At 38.9% G+C, this 21,027-nt stretch overlaps 1 protein-coding gene across 2 annotated transcripts in view; it reads left to right on the top strand.

The window, feature by feature from the left end:
* The first annotated feature begins 710 nt into the window (after positions 1 to 710).
* The window catches only part of PEMT (phosphatidylethanolamine N-methyltransferase), a 167,197-nt gene continuing 146,880 nt past the window's right edge, over positions 711 to 21,027 (top strand). Inside the window, exon 1 of one of the 2 annotated variants that reach the window (XM_051997600.1) lies at positions 711 to 1,231. In XM_051997600.1, coding sequence (XP_051853560.1) covers positions 1,028 to 1,231 — 204 coding nt within the window. In that variant the 5' untranslated portion in view covers positions 711 to 1,027. The remainder of the gene's footprint in view (positions 1,232 to 21,027) is intronic. The other variant, XM_051997593.1, reaches the window with a different exon arrangement.

Here is a 21,027-nt window from a genome sequence, read left to right as displayed (position 1 = left end):
CTTATAGGATTGTCTTGGTAGTATCACAATCCAGGTAAGATCTCCTACCTCAACCTTTCCCTTTTGCAGTTCCTCTTGCTAGTTCCCTCCTCTTCTTTCAAATTCCCATCTCCAAAAAGCTGTCAGCCTCCTGGCATTCAATCGTTCCAGGAACCCACTCCCAAAGACTGAGGTTAATTATTGCGTCCTAAATTGGGCGAAATAAGTGTTTTCTGAATGCTTTTGCTGCTTTCTCCTAGCCCAAAGAAATTGATAGACAGTTGCCCCTGGAGATTCTGGCATTCGTTCAGAATGCAAGTTTGGCTCCGGGTGTCCCCGACTGAAAGGAAGACCCTGAATAAGTTTCTAAGGCCGAGCTGGAGGTGGGCGGGTGGAGAAGCCAGCTCCCCGGTGCCGAGGGTACGTGTCATCAGTTTGGGTCTGACTGGGACAGTTTGTACTAGGCATGCACGTCCCCAGGCCAAACACCCGCAGGAGGAGGAGGATGGAAGGGGGAGGAGGAGGAGGAGGTGGAGAGGATGGGGGAGGGGGCTCTTTCCAGGACAAAGTCCACCTCCTCGATTCCCGCAGGGGAAGTTATTTATATCTACTCCCCCCTATCCTAGCCTTCCAATCCCATCACCGTCAGAAGAGAGGGACAACAGGTCAGTAACCCCAGGTAGGATAAGAAGGGCCTCTGCCCCGAAGGTCTGCTCCGGAGCGTGGAGAGAGCGGATGGGCGGGGGTTGGTGAGTCCCGGCTTCGGACCCAGACCCGACGCAGCTGGCCTGGGACCGAAGGACACGTGGTGGCTCTCGGGCATCTAAGACGCACCTTTGAAGTTCTCTTTAAAAGAGAGTGGGGAAGAGCTCACTCCATAATTCCTGGGACTCGTAGTTCCATCTTCTCAAGAATGACTTCTGGGCTCGTGAAAGCCTAAGGAGGATGGGGAGGCAGCGGACTACATTTCCCAGAAGGCGCTACGCAAAGCGTGTAAAGTGTGATCCCGGGCGGCGGGGGTTAACTAGGAAAGCCCCAGTGAGGATGGATGAAGAAATTTAGGGGAGTGCATGGGTTGGGGATCCTTTTGACCCCCGGATTCAGAGTGGCGGTGGCCTTAGGGCGATGGGGTGTACGGGCGGACGAGAAGGAGGCGGGGGGAAGCTCGGGAAACCCCCGAGGCGGGACCAGAATGGGCTGGGCAGCCGGGTACGACTGCTGCGGAGGATTCGGGAATGTGGATATTTACCAGGTACGGGGCGGAGCCAGGGTGGGAGGCGGGTACCGTGGGGCCAGTGTACCCATACGGAGTTGCACTTGTGCGGGGGCCGGGAGTGCACAGGTGCGCGGTTTCTTAAGTGCAGCTGTGCTGGCGTGCAAAGGGCATGAGGTGCGAGCCCTCGGAGGTGCACGGGCGCTCCGGCTGAACCCCAGCCGCGGGGAGCTGTCGGACCGGCACGTCAGGGCTTCTGAACGCAGGTAGCCCTAATATGTGTGCGGACGGGACCACTCTTCCTCCCAAAGCCTAAATTTCATCACTCGGGGACGCTGCAAACCCGTCGTCCTCTGGAGCGCTTGCGTTAAGAGCTGGTGGTGATTTCTCTCCTCTCTTCCCCTTTCCTTCCCAGTTTTTTTTCTCTGCAAAATGCGAAGTTAAGAAAACTTTGTACAACTTACTCCACTTTCCTCAGAAGCTGACTCAGACTTGACATCTTGGTGACCCGAGCCCTTTCTGTGCTCTTCCTCCCCTAATCAAAACTTGCTTTAAATAGCTGCCATTTACACTCTTCGGTTCATTCTAGAAACATTTGTTAAGCACCTAATATCTGTCCGTTCGATACAGATAAAAAAGGAAAATCGGGCCCTGTTCTCAAGGAGTTAAGTTTTATAGTGGGGATTGGACATATATCCATAATATATGGATAAATAAATAAACATACCATAAATAATACCATAATAAACCATACCATAAATAACCATAAATAAACATACACGAATTGAAACTTAAGAGAGGGCGGTTTTGACCTGATCCTGGTAGGAAAGCTAAGAATTCTAAGAGGCTTTGGTCAGAGCTGGAGAGTTATTCTAAGCAGTAGGCTCTTATGTGCAAAGGTAGAAATAAGGAAATCAACTGGATGAAAGAGGCAATGGGGTATGTAAGATTCTATGCACGAGGAAATCAAGATGAAAGAGGCAAAGGAGTATGTAAGATTGTAGGCACCATGACCTTATGTACAAAGGGAGGAGTAAGGAAATCAGGATGAAAAGAGGCAGTGGGGTAAGATTCTAGGTACTAGGACTTTATATACAAAAGTAGGAGTAAAGAAATCGACAAATATTTATGGAGTGCTTGACAAATTTTTGCCATTCTTTGTACTTTCAGATTTGAGCAAAATGTAGTAAAAATTTAATAAATGTTTGTTGCTTGGTGCAGACTTCTATAATAGTCTTCTAATTGGCCTCTATGCTTTCTCCCATAGGAATATCCCAAGTTGATTGAACTTTAAATTTGGGTTGAGTGGGAGGTGGGTGAAGTTGCAAAGGTGAATAAATGCTGGAGTTGAGATAGAAATTAAAATAATAGAACTGAGACTCAGATGACTGAAGGTTGCCTGAGCAAAGGGGTGGGTATAAGAATAGGGACTAAAGAAATTTTATAAAGATATTCTACTTTAATAGAAGTAACTTGAGAGGGGATTGCTAATCTTATAACCATTTACTCCTTGATATGAAACTACTGTGAATGAGGCATTGACATGTTCTGTTGGGGACAGTCCCTTTTGATAAATAGGCCTTACAGAAACAGTGTATAGAGAAGAAATGAGGAAGAGTGAACATTCATTCTTTTTCTTAGTAACCCATTCCCAAATTCCATTTTGTCAGTACATCATATTAGAGCTCAAATATCTCATAGAGTTGTCTGTTTTCTGAAAACATCCCCTTTTGACATTCTGGAATGGCCCTGTTCTCAAAAAAGCTCTGAAGGGGGCTTCTCTGCTTCAGGTTACTTGTGGAAATTCTTAGATGATTCTGTTATAAACTTTTACAAAAGTGATTAATATAATTAAAGACATCCACCAAAATTTAGTTTTCCAGTAACCAACTCAAACATCAGTTAACCATTATTCACCCAAAACTTTAGAGAATTTAAGCTTTTACACATCCGTAGCAGTTTCTTTTCTTTTATGTAAACCCTAATCTCGTGTAGACACTGCCAACAAAAGGCTGAAGGAAAAAATCTTAAAAAAGAAATCCTTTATGGTCTGACTTGTGAAAATTAGCCTTTCTCTTTTATCAAAAGGAAACAATTTTGGTTTATTGACAGTCATCAATTTTATACCTATTTTTCATTCAATTTTGAGAATTCATTAGTAAAACAGACCCAAAGCCTTCATTTCCCATTTAAACATTTGAAAGCTAAATGTATATGTATGAATACATACACACACACACACACACACACACACACACACACACACAAGTTCTAGGAGAAAACAATCTGATCCTGTTTTCTCAAAGTTTACTACAGCTTTTAATTTAAAAAAAATTTTTTTAAGGTGGAAAAATATTTGCAGTCTAATTTTCCCCTCATCCCCATCTTATTGAAAAAATTAAAATACCACAAGGACCTAATCTTATATGTGAATATGTAATTATTAGGAAAGGAAGATGACTAACCTGTTAAATTGTTTACCATATAGAAATGATTTTAATTTCGAATAGAAAAAAGAAAGGTTTTACATAGTTGCATCCTGTTACATTTTCTATAAGACACATTATACAGAATGCTATCCCAAAACTCATTTAGTTATTTTAGTATTTATAAAAGCAGCTGAACCACAATTTGGAAATTCATAGTAGAGAAATTACATTTTAGTCTTTGACTAGTTTATAATGCCATAAATTCCCTGCAGATTTTTAGATCTTTATCTTTCTTTCTTGTCTGCTTTCTAACTTGGCCAGATTCAGGAAGCAGAGAGAAATTATTGTTCTGAACTTTACACATAGGTAAAATTCCCCAGGAATCAGGTCGTGGGATGAAAATAGCTTGATTTATGCAAAGAAACAGATAATATTAAACACTAGTAATGGAACTATTTTTAAAAAAATCTTTCAGGTCAGTAATGGGATTTAAGTTAATTTACTCTTGTCATTACTCCTCCAACTAGGAAAGACATGGCTTCCTTAATTCCTCATAAACTCTGAAGAGTGTTAGTATCACTCTGATTACTCCCCCAGTCTCCACTGAGAGTCTTTTTATGAGGGGGAAAAATCCTTCCAAGGGATTTCCCCCGGGAGATTTATCTGGGCTTTGTATTGCCAATTATTTCCAAATTATCACATTGAACACAAAACTGCACCCCAAGACAGGTGTAAAGAGACAAAAAATTAACTTTTCCTCCTTGAAGAAAGGAAAGCTAGGAGGGTGAATCAGATGTAGAACTGATTGTAGAACTTCATGGAAAAAAGCTCCAGCTAGGCTATCTCACCAGTGAGTGAACTCAGCATTATTCCGTGGGGGGCTATTTCAGTTACTGGTTTCCCAGATCCTATCCCTTGATAATAACCAATGTATTATTAATTATCAATAGAATAATTATTCCTGATATAATAATTATAATAACCAATTATTACATTTGAAAATTAAAGTAAACTGGGCAACAAGATTCTAATTGTGATCAATTTTTAAGTTAGGTTAACAGTAACAAATTGGGTCATTGGCCTTTTTCAATAATCAAAGTTCAGAGTGAGGGCCAATAGGGCTTTAACCTAGATATGTCTTCTTGGCCTGACAGTATATCATTTGGACCTTTCCAGGTAAAGGTTGACTTTTTTTAATGAGGAGGTGGGTTGAGTCACCTTAGCTCCTTTCCATTAGGGGGTAGGGGTGGGAGGTGGGGAATACTTGGGTGTGGTCTGCAAGAGCTTTGATTGGATCAACTTGAATTTGGAGGTTGAGTAGGTAGTGAATCAGTTATAGAGGAATTTGTATTTGAGTTGTTTATCCTTCTTTTTTGATGTCTTGATTTATGCATAAATTGTTGCACAACTCATCAGTTTCACTCGCTCTTCCTGAGTCACAGATCCAGTAATAAGACAAAAGTCTAGACCACTGGCAGTGTCCAGGGATGCAGAGATGACCTTGGGTGTCTTTGAACTCTGACCGAACTCTAAGGGATCCACCACTGCCTATTCCAGCTACCTTCATGGCCACTGGAACAAATTGTTCTCTCCTGGCCATTCAGCTAGGGAATGTCTTCACAGACTTGGGGTAGCTATCCCCCTAACTTACCGACAAGTTCGATAACTTTCTTACCCTCCAACTGGTTTAGCTGTCTGCCAAGAGAGTTTTACTGAGTATAGCTACTGTGCATGTTATAGTCACAGATGACCATTGGTGGAAGCAGGTGGACACCAAAGGCAGATGAGCAGCCCTGAAAAGAGCTTCGTAAACTCTCACACCAGAAGTGCTAGTCCTCCTTGAACATCCCATATATCCTCCAATCTAAGTTAAATGGATAATGAGTGAGATTATTGTCTACAAAGATGGACAATTCCAGCCTGGAAAAACAGATTAAAATAATAGAATTAGATGAACACTGTAAGAGACATAAAGAATAAGACACAGCTTCTGTCTCATAGACTTTACTGTCTAATAGGAAAGGGTAAGACTAAGTAATTTGAGGTATATAATGTGAAAATATAGTAAAATAGATACAAAATACTATGAGAGTATAGAGTATTAGCTGAGGGTTATCATGGAGAATATGGTGTTTTTATTAAGACTGAAGAATAGAAAGGAATTGAGTAGACCTGGTGGGAAAGACATTCACATAGGAATAAAGGAAGATCCCCAAGAGCAGGGCCTATCTTTTTATTTTTATTTGTGTCCCCATCACTTATCATAATGTCTAACACATAGTAAGTACTCAGTAGATCTTTATTGATTGATTGGAGTCTCAAAAGGGTAAAAATATTGAAGAATATTTGGGAAACTACTTTTGGGAGACAGTTTAGTCTTATTCCTACTTCTAAGTAGTCCCGTTTTACATTTATGTCTATTTGGAGGAAATGTCTTGCTTGAATGACTTGCTTTCATCCAAATAATATTTCATCAAAACATACTATTGTGAAGCAAAGTCTCCCTACCTTTCATTAGGATTGCTACAAGCTAGAAATCTCCTTTAGTTACTAAGCTCTTTTGATTTTTCTTTTTATTTTGTCTCCTGGATTCCTGCTGCATCCATACAAACCACATCCTCATTTTCCTATTCTTTGATATTTGTCTTATGCCACAGTTCCCCTGGGACCAAACCATGGATCCATTTGGTCCCAGTAAATCTCTCCCTTTCAAATAAATTATTAAATACTGTTCAATATCCATCTTGCCTCCGTTTCTCCGGCATTATACCTGGAACACCATTTTGTCTAACCCCAGCCTCCTGTGCTTAAAATCTAGATACCATATTCTAGTATGGGCATTGATCAGCCGACCTGTGACCTCTAGGGGATAAGAGGATGAAGAGACGTGAGTTTGTGAGTTTGAGGACGGATTTGAACATGGTTGGCTAGGGACAGGAATTAGTGTTTTTCTGCTTGACATTAGTGGGTAGCAAAGTAGGTATAGTTAGACTTGATAAAAGGAAAACTTCCTAACTAAAGTTGATTAAATGTGCAATGAGTTGCATGGGAGATAGTGGGTTTTTTCCTCTTTGGGGCTTTTCAGGCAAAACTGAATGATTACTTTTTGGGTTGTATAGTATCAGGGATTCCTGTTAAGGTATAAGTTGGGAGTGGATGATTGTGTTTGAGGTCCCTCCCATATCTGATATGCTAATTGTAAAGGGGTGAAGTATGAACTAATTTTAGATAGGTTATGGTCAGATTGTAAAGGGCATGGAATGCCAGTTAATTTTTTTTTTCCTACTGGTCTTGTGATTTCATTGATATTAGGAACTCTTAGTGAGAAAATCCCTTAATCAATGTGGATAGGTATCTTCTCTGCCACTTGTTTTGGAGATTTTCTTGAGATACTGATGAATTAAGGGTCAGAAGGAGGTCTTAAATCCAGATCTTCCTAATGTACAGGCTAGATCTCTATATACTGTACTGTCTTTAATCCATATTCAGTAGTTAATGGAGCTATTTTTGAGGGAAAGGATGACTTAACGTTAGTCTGGCAATATTGTGTAGGATAGATTTGTATAAGATTACTACTGATAATCCAGTGTCCAGTGGAGAAAGTAGATGGAATGAAGAGGTGAGGTTTTAAAGATGGAGGTGGAAACAAGAAGGACATTTTAAGGTAAAAATGGGCACAAGAAAAGGCATATGGGAAATAATAAATAATACATCAATGTGGCAGAGAGGAGATGGGTGTGATTATCAATAACTCAGTATTACTGCTTTCCTTAGGCATTCATCTTTCAAATGGGATCAGAGCTGCCTAGATAAAAAAGTGGAATACCCATGGTAGGATTTTAAGCATTAGTCATTGTCTAATAGATTTTTTTCTTTTCTTTTTTTCCCTCCCTCTCTTCTCTTTTTCTTCCCTCTTTTTGCTTGCTCCCCCCATCCTTTTCCCTCCTTCCCTCTCTTCTTCTCTCTCTCCCTCCCTTCCTTCACTTCTTCCCTCCCTTCTTCTCTACCTCCTTCCCTTCTTTCCTTTCTTCCTGTAGGCCAAGTAATTACTAGGTGGCTTTGCTTGCCACTTTCCCTTTCTATGCCCTTAGTGATATAGTATGGAAAAGGAACATTGCAGAACATTTGGGGGATTCTAGGTTAGAAGGACCCTAATAAGTACTACTCTTTGTCTTGTGGACATGCAGTTGTTTTGAATGATTCTGCGAAGACCCTTTATGGTAAATGACTATACAAAAAAACTTTACACATTTTCTATTGTATCACTGGTATCATTTCCACTGCATCTCCAATTCCTACATTTCTCATTTTAAACAAAACAAAGAAAATTCAGAATCCAAGCAGACAGAGTTGGAACTCATGGTGTACACAAACTTACAGGGAACTACTATATATATGACTATATATACAAACCAGCTTGTGTCCTTAGAAAGGTGTCATTGGACCTAATCCCTGACTCAGCTAGCCATCTATGCTATTCAGAAAAAAGTTTTTAACACTCCCTTTCTCTCCTCAACAAAACCTGATGCTGTGGAATTAGGGTTAAGGGTAGGATATGACTAATGTTAGTCTTTTGCAATCAAAGCAATGTCCATTTTTTTTCCTCTCTTGCCTTCCCTTTCCCACCATGTGATCCCATTACTCAACATGTTGACTAGATGCAAATTGACTGCCAGGTTGACTGGAATGTGGATTGTAGCTAGGAGAGCTACACTATGGTCTTAGCTAATAACGTGATGCACAAGTTTTTTCCCTTTGGATTGGTAGGAGCATAATTGTGAAAGTCAACAAATAATCATTCTGTGTCTACCTTTCATGAGAAGTATAAAGCAGGAAATGGCATTCCTGTGCCCAAGTTTGCAGTTTAGTTATGGAGACAAGATAAGTATACCTTTTCACACTAACAGAGGAGGTCTCTAATTTTAAATGTAGCATGTTGCCAGAGACTAGGTTTTAAATTACAATTTCATAATATTGGTAGTCTCCTATTTAAATGCAATATGTTACTAGAAATAGATGAAATCTAAAAACAGAAATATCTAAGGCAAAATCCTGATTGTGTGTGCTTTGTTTTGATGTTATGAATTGTCTTCAAAAATTTGGTCATAAGGATAATAAACAGATTAGCAAGTAAAGGAGTAAATCCCAAATCCTTAGATTGAAAAGTGAAGTAATAAATTGTAGTAGCCTGCATTTATAAAGTGCTTTATACATATATTAAATGCTGCTTCTCACAATAACCCTATGAGATCCTTGGTACAATATCTCCCCTCACTCATTGAGTGACTATTGGCAAGTCTGATGTTTCTTCCTCTATAAATTGGGGTTAACCATAGTTGTGATACCTATCTCACAAGGTAGCTGTGTGACAAAGGAAATCATGTACTGCTGACTTTTTTTTTTGGTGGGGGAAAGATCAGATCTAATTTTATTACTGTATAGAAAATTCCTCTGCTGGCGCAGTTTGGCATCTCATTTCTAATTTATGTTCTCAGAGCCCCTGCCTGGGCCCCTGAGAAATTAAGTATTTTGTTCATGATCAGCCAGTATGTGTCAGAGATAGGTTTTAAACTCAGCTTTTCTGACTCCCAAGACTCATGTTCTATTCACTAAAATATGCTGTATTAGTTAAAGTATTGTCCTCATTTGGTAGTTGAAGGAACAGAGATGCAGAGAAGAGACAGGGCTGGCAAGTAAGTCAGAACTTGAATTCTGTTCTTGTGACTATAAAGCTAATCCTTCTATTTATTTGTTTTGGTAATGACAAAAATCAAGTGATTAACAACAAATATATTGACTATAGTGAAGCACAATTATCAGAATCACAGAATGAAAAAAATAATTAGGTCACTCCATCTCTTCCCAGCTTCCCCCTTTCTTCTTCCTCTTCAAAGTAAGGGAGAAAGTGTCCTTGGAATGAAAGTGACTTTGACTCTTGTCCTCTTCTGTTTGTCCTGATGTCGTGGTGTAAGGTATGCTTTCAGTGCTACTTATTGATCTGTAGATATTTATCAGGAAAAACATTGCTTTGAAATATTACCAAATTGCTGAATAAACTAGACATGCTAACAGTCTTCTGCCAGTGCAGTCCAAAAAGCAAATCAAGATTACTCCTAACCATGGGTGTATTATTAACTCAGTCCCTCAAGAATCAAAACATTATTTTCGAAGTCTATAGAGAAGGAAATACAGTATGAAATTTTAAAATTCATTTATCATAAGCATTGTTATTCATACTAATATTCAATAGAATTCAATTATATTCTGTCTAAATTGTGTTTTTAGATCGGCTCAGAGCCATAATCATTACTAACAGAAGACTGACTTGTTTAGTTTTTGATTTTTCTTCATGATGATGGGGGTAAGGAATGCAAAAATCCCAACCCTCCAAATATATTGGGATTATAAGCCAATGGCTTTCTGTGTCTCAAAAGAATTTGTGGGCTTAGACCATTTCCAACTCAAAAGGCAAAGAGTTTATTATTATACTATTAACTATGGCAAAGACCAACTGAGTTCTCTAGTGGAACTTGCCATTGTGATGCTTAGTAGTTAGGGATATAAGTAGGTTCTTTTAATGTGAGAAAAATTACCTTGGGAGTTGACATAGTATCTTGGCCTTCTAATTGGATACTATAATTATGGAGTCATAATAATTTTGTCAATTTGAGGAACTCAGAAATTCAACTGGGCCCTAATGTAAAAAAAAAAAAAAACCAAAACCCTCTTTTAAGAATAACAAAAGGCCCACAAGGATGGATAATCCTGTCTGCTCCTCCCTGCTTGCCTCAGGGAGTAGCTAATTCAGGTTATCTCTAGTTAATTCCCCTTCCTAGGATTTATCCCGCCACCAAAGATCCTGGACCCCATCTGTGGCTGAGGGGGCGTGGAGGACATCCTACCAGGGAATCCCTGAGAACCCATCCATGCACAACCACCCCATAGTCTGATATTATTTCCTTCTGGACAATCCCAAAATATTGTGTTTGGGCTGAACTGGGAGGAAAATTTAGTACCCAAGAAATGGAATAGGTTATTCTGTCTCTCTTGATAAATGACAGCCTCACAGATGAAAAGTAAGAGTGAGACTAGAGATCCCTTTCTTCTCTTTATTTTTCTTTTATCTAGGTCTTGTCCTCTGTTTGATCAGCCTTCTCAGAGGGTATTGGAAAAAAAATCCTGAGTTATGGATTGGCAAGAGACCCAAGTTCTAGCCCTCACCTGTTACTGACTAGGTATATGATTTTAGGCATCTAGCTTCCTTTCTCTAATACTCTTTCCTTTTCCTTTGCCAATTTCACGGTATAGGTGTCAAACTCCTGGCCCAACTCCTAAGTGCCTCCCCCCCAACCAGATTAAAGTGTAATTGGGAATTGTTTAACAAAATAAACATCATTGAGATAATGCTGATTTGCCATTTTCCTAGGCCCCCCAAGAATCCATTTTCTCGGCATTTTACATTGCTTTTAGACTAGATAGTCTTTCAGGATTCTTCCAGTTCTAATATTCTCTAAATTCTAGGATGGAGACCAATTCCTTTGAGATAGGAGAAGAGAAAGGAGAGAATGTGATCTAGTGAGAGGGCATTAAGAACAGAGTGACTACTGATTTGGAGTGAAAAAATTTCCTACACAAATGCCCCAAATGCCTGAAATCCTGCCAGTATTAATTCATTCCTCTGACTCTTAAGTTTAGGTGAAGAATGTTGAGAAGCCCCTTCTGGATCTCACTCTTACCCATAGAGTTTCCAATTTTTGCCTTAAGGGACGTCGCCTTCTTGCTCCACTAACATACAACCCTGCCCTGGGAATGCCTTCAGTTTTTAAAAAACAAATTTTTATTGTCATTTCCCAGTGATTGTCTCCAGACCCCATTTTCTAACTTGTCTGCTTAGAGATCCTGAAGAGGAAACCTCAAAACTGAAAATCCTTAAAGGAGAAAACCTCCTTCCACTCTGCCTCAGTGAGGAGACTCCACCCCAAGCACAAACAGCTTCATCTTTGTTATCTGGTTGAAGGGGCTCAGTCCTGAAACCCATTGAATTCAATTCAGATTCTAACACTAGCTGAAACCCAGCTAGGAGCCAACCTGGGACTCCACCCACGAGTCCCCTTCAGCTTATAGTCAAAGCCCTTTATTATAAAGGAGCGAGACTGGAGCCCTCTCTTTGCAGAGGGTCTAAATATGCCAGCACCATGCCTGGCACCCCGCTTGGCACTCCACCTGGCATCCCAAGGACTGTCTGCCCACTGGATGTTTCCAGTGCCCGTCTCTCTTTATCCTCACTATTTCCTTAACTAGACTTTAACCTTACTTCCAATCCCCATAATAAACCTCTTTTATCAATCTAGGTTTTTGGGTCTGTAAATTCCTTACAGAGAACTGCTTGTGCAGTCACTAGACCTCATTTTCATTTGGGTACCCCAAATCTAAACCTCATCAATCTGAAGCTAGTATCCTTGCAGTTCCTATGAAGTCATTGTATTGATTCAAAAGGCTTTCATTATTCCTTTCTTTACTTTATTGTGGTCTTTTAATACTTAAGTGGAAATGAGCATTGTTATGGGAAAGAACTTGGTTCAATAAGGTTATTGGGTACCTGAAGGGAGGGATGGGAGGTGATGTCCTGCTGCTATGGAGGGGAGGAATGAATATAAAAAGGGAAGGTGGAGGCAAGTATTAGAGATAGAAGTTTGTGGTCTGGAGATCTGGTACTTAATTTAGATAGTTGGTTGCTTTGTTAACCAGGGTAAATCATCCACCCTATCTGATATGCTTACTGTCTGATGCCCTTTACACTTCTCTAACCACTGCTGTAAACCCTTGGTTCCTGGTCTCTCCCATATATAAATCAAACATTTCCTGGTAACAAAAAAGAATTTTCCAACCTCCACCTTCAGTTATGAGGCCCTATGTGGCATCGAGAACCACAGTTCAAAAAGCTGGGATTTACGGTACTGTATTTAATGGGAAGAAAAGGATATTGGTTCCTCCTCAGGACAGTCAGAAGCAGAGAACCAAGTAAAGCATCTTGAAAGAAGGTGGTGGAGTTCTCTTACCCTTCTTTTCTGGATAGTTTGAAAGCTGGGTTCTTTCCCTCAAATATCCAATTCTGGGACAAGGGTAGAGCAAAAGGTTGGGATATTTTGTCTTTGACTTTACTCTTCACAAGTGGCAAGGAAGGAAAGGGATCTTCTGATCACTATATTTGTGTTGGTGTGTTGGAATGAGCAAGCTTCTTCCCAGGAGTTTTTGATTTATAAAAAAAATTGACCCTGAGGGTCAAGCTAAATCCAATGGCGTGAAATGTTATTTTCAAGCAAGATAGTATTTAGGAGTTCTTAAATTTTTCTGTATCATATGACAATATGATGAATCTATGGATCCTCTTCTCAGAAAAGTGCATAAAATGCATAAAAAGAAATACAAAAGAAACCAGTTATAATGAATTGCAATTATCAGATATTTAAATATTTTTAGTAAATATTTGAATATTGTTTTTAAAATTTAGGCATTTATATAGTTCCTGCTCTGTTGCAGGCATTATGCTAAGCACTTTAAAATTATCTTTTATTTTTTCTTTAGTAATTTTTTATTGATAAAACCCATGCCAGGGTAATTTTTTACAGCATTATCCCTTGCATTCACTTCTGTTCCGATTTTTCCCCTCTCTCCCTCCACCCCCTCCCCCAGATGGCAAGCAGTCCTTTACATGTTGAATAGGTTACAGTATATCCTAGATACAATATATGTGTACAGAACCGAAGTTTTCTTGTTGCACAGGGAGAATTGGATTCAGAAGGTATAAATAATCCAGGAAGAAAAACAAAAATGCAAGCAGTTTATATTCATTTCCCAGTGTTCTTTCTTTGGGTGTAGCTGCTTCTGTCCATCCTTAATCACTGGAACTGAATTAGCTCTCTTTATCAAAGCTATCCACTTCCATCAGAATACATCCTCAAACAGTATCATTGTTGAGGTATATAATGACCTCCTGCTCATTTCACTTAGCATCAGTTCATGTAAATCTCGCCAGTCCTCTCTGTATTCATCCTGCTGGTCATTCCTTACAGAACAATAATATTCCATAACGTTCATATACCACAATTTACTCAATCATTCTCCAGTTGATGGGCATCCATTCATTTTCCAGCTTCTAGTCACTACAAACAGAGCTGCCACAAACATTTTGGCACATACAGGTCCCTTTCCCTTCTTTCTTATCTCTTTGGGGTATAAGCCCAGTAGAAACACTGCTGGATCAAAGGATATGAACAGTTTGATAACTTTTTGAGTATAGTTCCAAATTGCTCTCCAGAATGGCTGGATGTGTTCACAATTCCACCAACAATGTATCAGTGTCCCTGTTTTCCCACATCCCCTCCAACATTCCACATTATCTTTCCCTGTCTCTCTAGCCAATATGACAGGTGTGTAGTGGTATCTCAGAGTTGTCTTAATTTGCATTTCTCTGATTAATAATGATTTGGAGCATATTTTCCTATGTCTATGAATAGTTTCAATTTCTTCGTCTGAGAATTGTCTGTTCATATCCTTTGACCATTTATCAATTGGAGAATGGTTTGATTTCTTATAAATTAGAGTCAATTCTCTATATATTTTGGAAATGAGGCCTTTATCAGAACCTTTGATTGTAAAAATGTTTTCCCAGTTTATTGTTTCCCTTCTAATCTTGTCTGCATTTGTTTTGTTTGTAGAAAAACTTTTCAATTTGATATAATCAAAATTTTCTATGTTGTGGTCAATAGTGATCTCTAGTTCTTCTTTGGTCATAAATTCCTCCCTCTTCCACAGGTCTGTGAGGTAAACTATCCTATGCTCTTCCAATTTATTTATAATCTCATTCTTTATGCCTAGGTCATGAACCCATTTTGACCTTAACTTGGTGTACGGTGTTCAAGTGTGGGTCAATGCCTAATTTCTGCCATACTAATTTCCAATTTTCCCAGCAATTTTTGTCAAATAATGCATTCTTATTCCAAAAACTGGGGTCTTTGGGTTTGTCAAACATTATATTATTAAAGTTATTGGCTGTTTTGTCCTTTGAACCTAACCTATTCCATTGATCAACTAGTCTATTTCTTAGCCAATACCAGATGGTTTTAGTAACTGCTACTTTATTTTCATTTATTTATTTATTTATTTTAAATAACTTTTTATTGATAGAACCCATGCCAGGGTAATTTTTTACAGCATTATCCCTTGCATTCACTTCTGTTCCAATTTTTCCCCTCCCTCCCTCCATCTCCTCCCCCAGATGGCAAGCAGTCCTTTACATGTTGAATAGGTTACAGTATATGTGTGCAGAACCGAACAATTTTCTTGTTGCAGTATCTGCTGCTTTATAATATACTTTTAGATCTGGTACAGCTAGGCCACCTTCATTTGATTTTTTTTTTTCATTAATTCCCTTGAAATTCTTGACCTTTTGTTTTTCCATATGAACTTTGTTGTTATTTTTTCTAGGTCATCCTTTAAAATGATCTTATTTGATCCTCATAATAACCCTGGGAAATAGGTAGGTATTTTTAATCCTCATTTTATAGATGAGGAAACTGAGGCAAGCAAACAAAGATTGCATAATTTGCCTAGAGTCACTAAGTTAATAAATGTCTGAGACTTGATTTGAACAAAAATCATCGGGATTCTAGGCATTGTGGGCCATACGCTGTACCACTTAGCTGCCTCTGAGGTGGAAGAAACAATTTGAAAAAGCCAATTCATTTTGATTTCCCTCAAATAACACTCATTTAATCTATTTGTCTTATCTATGCATAAAACTCCTAGTGGAATCAGTGAAGTTGCTTGCCACAAAACCAGTGAAATGGGGAAAGTCAATACATAGTAATACTATAATATTCCCTTGAATTTAACTTTGTGTCAAAGATTTGGAGTTGGAAAGCAGTTTAGAGATAATTTAGTACACATCCCTGATTATTCTAAGCATTTTGCTCACAACTATTCTCTGAGGTAGGTAGTAAAAAATATTATTCTCATTTTATAATTGGGGAAATAGGCTTAGAAAAATCCAATGATTTTGGCTGGCGAGTAAATATTGGAACAGAGGTTCTAGTTCACCTGATTCAACTCCAAATTAAGTATTCTTTTGCCATGACAACTACTCAACAGAAGGCAAATGTGCCACTGGTTTGTAAATTGCCTAGTCGATTCTTGTTCTGTATCTCTGACCTTGGGATCATTTCGTGATATGTGTATGTATAGTCATGGTCTTGCTCTCCGGCCTTGTATCTCCACTCTAACACCTCATTGGCAAAGTCTTGGATGGGAAGGAAGACAATGCCAAAAAGGAAGCTGAAAAGGGATGGGGGAAGAGATGAAAGGACTGGCATAGGGAATGAATTCCAGAATCTGGAATATAGCCTGGAGAAGGATGAAGACATAATTGACCTAGTTATCCTCAAAATGGAGCCTCTTAGAGGAACCAGCTTATCAAAGAATATAAGGGCTGAAGGTGGAATGAGCTTCCAGGGTGAACAAGTTTCTAGGAATTGTGAAGAAAGTCCTGTAGATATGGGTCAGCAGTGCAACCTAGAGGGGAATGGTTCAGTTATGTCAGGCTGCTTTTTAGTGAAGTGGATTTTGCTCAGGTCATTTAACAGTGTCCTAATCTGCAGGATGGGGATAATTGTGAAGATGTTGTTCATCTCCAGAGAAAGAACTGAAAGAAATATGCATAGTATAGTTTTATATGTATGTGATTGTGTGTGTCAAATGGTGACTTTTCCAGTGCAGGATAGGATGGAGGAAGACAATTCAGAATTTAAAATGTAATAAAAATTAATTAAAATGCCTTCTATTACCTACATTGAAGGGTGATATATGAAAATGTCAGTTTTTGTTCTTGTTTTGTTTTAGGCTTTTCTAGTCATAAACAACAACAAAAAAAAACTTAAATTGAATTTTAAAAGAGAAACTAGAGTGCACTAGGACTACTGTGGAATATGAATGACTTTCTGAGGATGGAATTGCTATCTAATTAGAGGGAATGATTTTTCTAAACAAGGTCCTTTCTAGGAGCTTTTTTGTCATATTTCTGATGCCCAGTGGGAAGCTAGATTGGGCTTCCTTCCCAGCTTTATATTCTGGATTCTTTTGTTTCTCCACTGCGTCTTGTGAGTTCTGCTCTGTCTGTGCCCTTTCCTCTGGCTGGATGAGAATTTAATGTTTATTTCATTGTCTTCCCCCTTTCCTCCTTGGCTGGGTTAAGAGCTTCATAGATAGATCCTTGTAGGCTTAGGGTAAAGCAGAACTCTTAAAAACCCTCCCAAAGACTGTCTGACTCTACTTGAATGAACTGAATCTTGAATTATAGCTAATTCAATTATTTGACATCATCACTAGAGAATGCAGTACTTGGTGAATTTAGCACCAATAAATAGAAATTACTTTACAATACTGACTAATAGAAATTACAATACAACAAAATAAAAGTAATACTACTGTGGACAAAATTAAATTTTTTTAATGATTCAAAGGATTCTTTAAGATTTTTTCAAGTCTACAGAGTTAATTAGGGAAATTATTAGTTTTCATAGTTGTACAGATAAGCTAGTTAATGGGCCAGTTAATAGGAAGTACTGACTAATAAATCTGCTTAATAGACATTTCTTGTTCACATAGACTTCAGTTTAAAATAGAATTTACATATAAGTCTTAAAAGATTAACAATTTTCACAGAATTGTTGTTTAGTCAGCTGCCTCTTTATGACCCCATTTAGAATTTTCTTGGCAGAGATACTGGAGTATCTCTTCCATTTCCTTCTCCAATTCATTTTACAGGTGAGGAAACTGAGGCAAACAGGGTTAAGTGAATTGCCTAGGATCACACAGCTAGTATCTAAGATCAAATTTGAATTCAGGTCTTACTGACTCTTAAGTCTGATGGTCTATCCATTGTGCCCCTTCATAGAATTATAATATAGTTAAGTACATTCAACATTCAGACTGCACTTGACATTCAATTTAATTTTTTGGTGATGATTCAGAGAGTAGGTAAAGATCTTGGGCCTTACAGCCATAATGAACATGTGCTGTCATTATACTGCTCCTATAGATTTAATTACCACCTCTATGCTGGTGATTCTCAAATCTACCTTTTCTGTTCTACCCTCTCTGCTGATCTCTAATCTCATGTCTCCAGTTGTGTTTCAGACATCTAGAATTGAATGTTCAATAGACAACTTCAATTCATTATATCCAAAAGTGAATTCATTATTTCTCCCCTCCCCCCCCCCCAAACCTCCCTACTTCCAAACTTGCTTTATTACTGTTGAGGTCACAGACATCCCCTTAATCCTTCTAGGCTCAAAACCTACACTCCTCACTATCTCATCCCCTACTTTTCCAATTTCCCTCCAAGGCCTGTCAATTTCACCCTGCATCCCATCTTCACAATATTTTTCCACATTTTTTTTTGTTGTTGTGTAGTCGTTTCAGTTGTGTCCCCATCTGGGTTTTCTTGGCAAATATATTAATGCGATTTGTCATTTCCATCAGCTTATTTTTACAGATGTGGAAACTGAGGCAAACAGGGTTAAGCGACTTGTTCAGGGTCACATAGCTAGAAGTGTCTGAAGGCAGAATTGAACTTCTGAACGAAGGCTTGCTGTTCTATCCGCTGTGCCACTTAGCTGCTCCTTTAAAATCTTACACTCTTCTTTGTGCTTCTGACTCAGGAACACTGACTTTCCTTGCTCTTTCAGGAACAAGGCTTTTTACGTATCTTGACTCTTGAGCATTTTCGCTGGTTGTGCCCCCTTGCCTAAAATGTTTTCCCTTCTCATATGTCTCTCCTGGTTTTCCTAACTTCTTCAAAGTTCTAGCTAAAATCCCAACTCCTAGAGGTCACCTCTCCCAGATCCTTCATTCTAACATCTTTCCTTTAATTATTTCCAATTTATGTTGCCTGTAACTTGTTGGGTAGTTAGTTTGGGTATTATCTCCCCCAAAAGATTGTGAGCTTCCAAGAGCTGATGATGTCTTTTATTTGTATTCTCAGGCATTTAGTAACTTCCCTTCATACACATTGATGGGATGACCTTTGGGATAGTGCCTAGGAATCTCAGGAAACCCCTGCCCCTTAGGGCATTCTTGCCATCCCAACGTCTGCGGGCAATTGTAAAATGTAGTGTGACTTTTTAGCGTGACAATCCATAAAAATAAGAGCAGATCTCAAATCACAATATTTAGGCTGCTGTTAAAACTCAGCTTCAACACAGAAATCTGAAGAGACCAGATCCTCTAGCTAAGTGCCATTTGTTAGATGTTGGCAGATGCCCAATTCTGGAATCCCAGAAGGTGTCATTTGAAAAAGACTGACCCTGACTTAATGGCTGAATAAAGTCTAGTAGCTGAAACTTAGTCCTTCTCTTCTGTTTTCCATGATCCATGAGCCAAGATTGCTTTTATTAGAGATAAAAGGGTCTAGATCAATCTAAACCAAACTCTTCAAGGAATTCAAGGTCCAGAATGGTGAAGAGGCTTATTCAGGAATACATATTGGCAGATGGGGAATAAAACCCCAAACTCTCTATCTTTCCAGCCAACTTTTCCTTATTTTCCTTCTACCATGTAATATAAGTAGCTACCCATCTCCCATATGAGTCATCATTTGTTTGAAGAATATAAATAAATTTACAGCACAGTCGATCATTCTGCACTTTCTCCACACTGATAGAGGTGGCTTTTAGATGTTTAATTCCAGTTTTTTTTTTCTTTTACTTCTTCCCCTTAAGTAATAATTGAAAGTTTGAAAATTTCAGCCATGCCCTGATTTTTAGGCTTGTTCCAAATCTTTGTTTCTTTTGAGATTTTACTCTTGTGGTGATTTAATCCTGGAATTGTTGAGGTCTAGATTTGGGGTACCTAAATGAAATTAGGGTTAAGGTCTAGTGGCAGGTTTGGGGTACAGATTCGGCACAAGGGGGTCTAGTAACGGCGCGAGTTCCCAATAAAAGCATTTATTGGCCCGGAGAGCTAGATTGATAAAAGAGGTTTATTATTGGGTAAGCAAGGTTAAAGTATAGGCGAAGGTAGAGATAAGGAGGGCACTGGACAAAGGGTCCAGTGGACAAAGGGTCCTCACATGGTAGCCATGTTTGGAATCTCTGCAAAGAGGGGTTCCCAGCGTGGCCTTTTTATAATAGGAGACTTAGCTCGAGGGGCTTTCGGGTGTAGCCCCAAAGTTGGCTCAGATCCGGGTGGGGCTGGGACAGGTCCGGATCTTCTATTGGAATTCAAAGGGACCAGGATTTGTGAGTTAAAGGGCAATTTACTTTATTAACTAGGAGAGGATGGGAATCTAGAAAGGAATCTTTCCCACATCAGAATCACTTGAAGCCCTGTTTCCTTTTTTGTACCTCTGAACCTTCCCAAGATATCTTGGGGTTTACTGGATAGATTTCTTTCTTAAAGACCAGGCCTTAAACCCAAACCAGTATGATTCTAATTGGCCACCTGTAAGTCATTTGGTCTTTGTTTGGGTCATTTCTGCTTCCCCTTCCAAGATTCAGTCATTCCTTTTCTTATTTATTTAAATTTTAAATTTTCTTTTGGACTAGGTGCCTCAATAGTTACTTAGCCTTAATCACTGAATGGATTGTGCCCTCAGTCAAACTGAGACCTGTGGAAGACCTTAGCTTAAAAAGGTCAAGATCTCATATTTCATCCTGGGCCATCTCCAGGCATCTTGATCTATATCTGGTACTATCTAGTTTTCAAAGAGAAAAAAAAGCTCTTTCCAGACACCTTTTCTAAAAGATAGGGTAAATGAGAACAAAAAGGCCTTTCATAAAGAAATAGATTAGGAATGGAAACTGAAATTTGAAGGAAAAGTTCTCTTCCTTAGTTTCACTTAACTTCCAAAAATGCCCTAAGCGAAGTGTTCTTTATTCCTTTCAAATGAAAGTTCCTTCTTCTGTTATTCAGGAGAGATTGTCTGCAAGAGTCTCCTGGATTGGGGTTGGGAGAGGCGAAGAAATGGGACAGTGACTTTATCATTCAACTAGACTAGAATGTTAACTAACAACTGCATTTTTTACATATCTATACCCTGATAGTTCTGGAGGGGAAGGTGAGGCAAGTAATCTTGGGCATGCCTCCCTCACTTAAATCCAATTCACTTGCAAGTCCTGCTATCACCTCCCTGTTGTCAAGGAAAACAACCCTTTGAAAGTACCATGAAGCCCAGAGGGGAAAAAAGGCATTTCTGGCATCTTAGTGGTCATGCATTTCTTCCATATGGCTTTCCTAGAGTGTGGTGACCTGAGAAAGATTAGGAAAATATTGAAAAGTAAAGTTCTATAATTTGTATGCTTGCAGTTTAATGTTTGCAAAATAGATATATTTCAGGGGCTCCAGTAGTAC

Source organism: Antechinus flavipes, chromosome 1 (genome assembly GCF_016432865.1).
Source record: "Antechinus flavipes isolate AdamAnt ecotype Samford, QLD, Australia chromosome 1, AdamAnt_v2, whole genome shotgun sequence".
NCBI classification, from domain to species: Eukaryota; Metazoa; Chordata; class Mammalia; order Dasyuromorphia; family Dasyuridae; genus Antechinus; species Antechinus flavipes.
The sequence above is the reverse complement of the archived record's forward strand: the minus strand, read 5'-3'. Positions and strand labels throughout refer to the sequence as shown.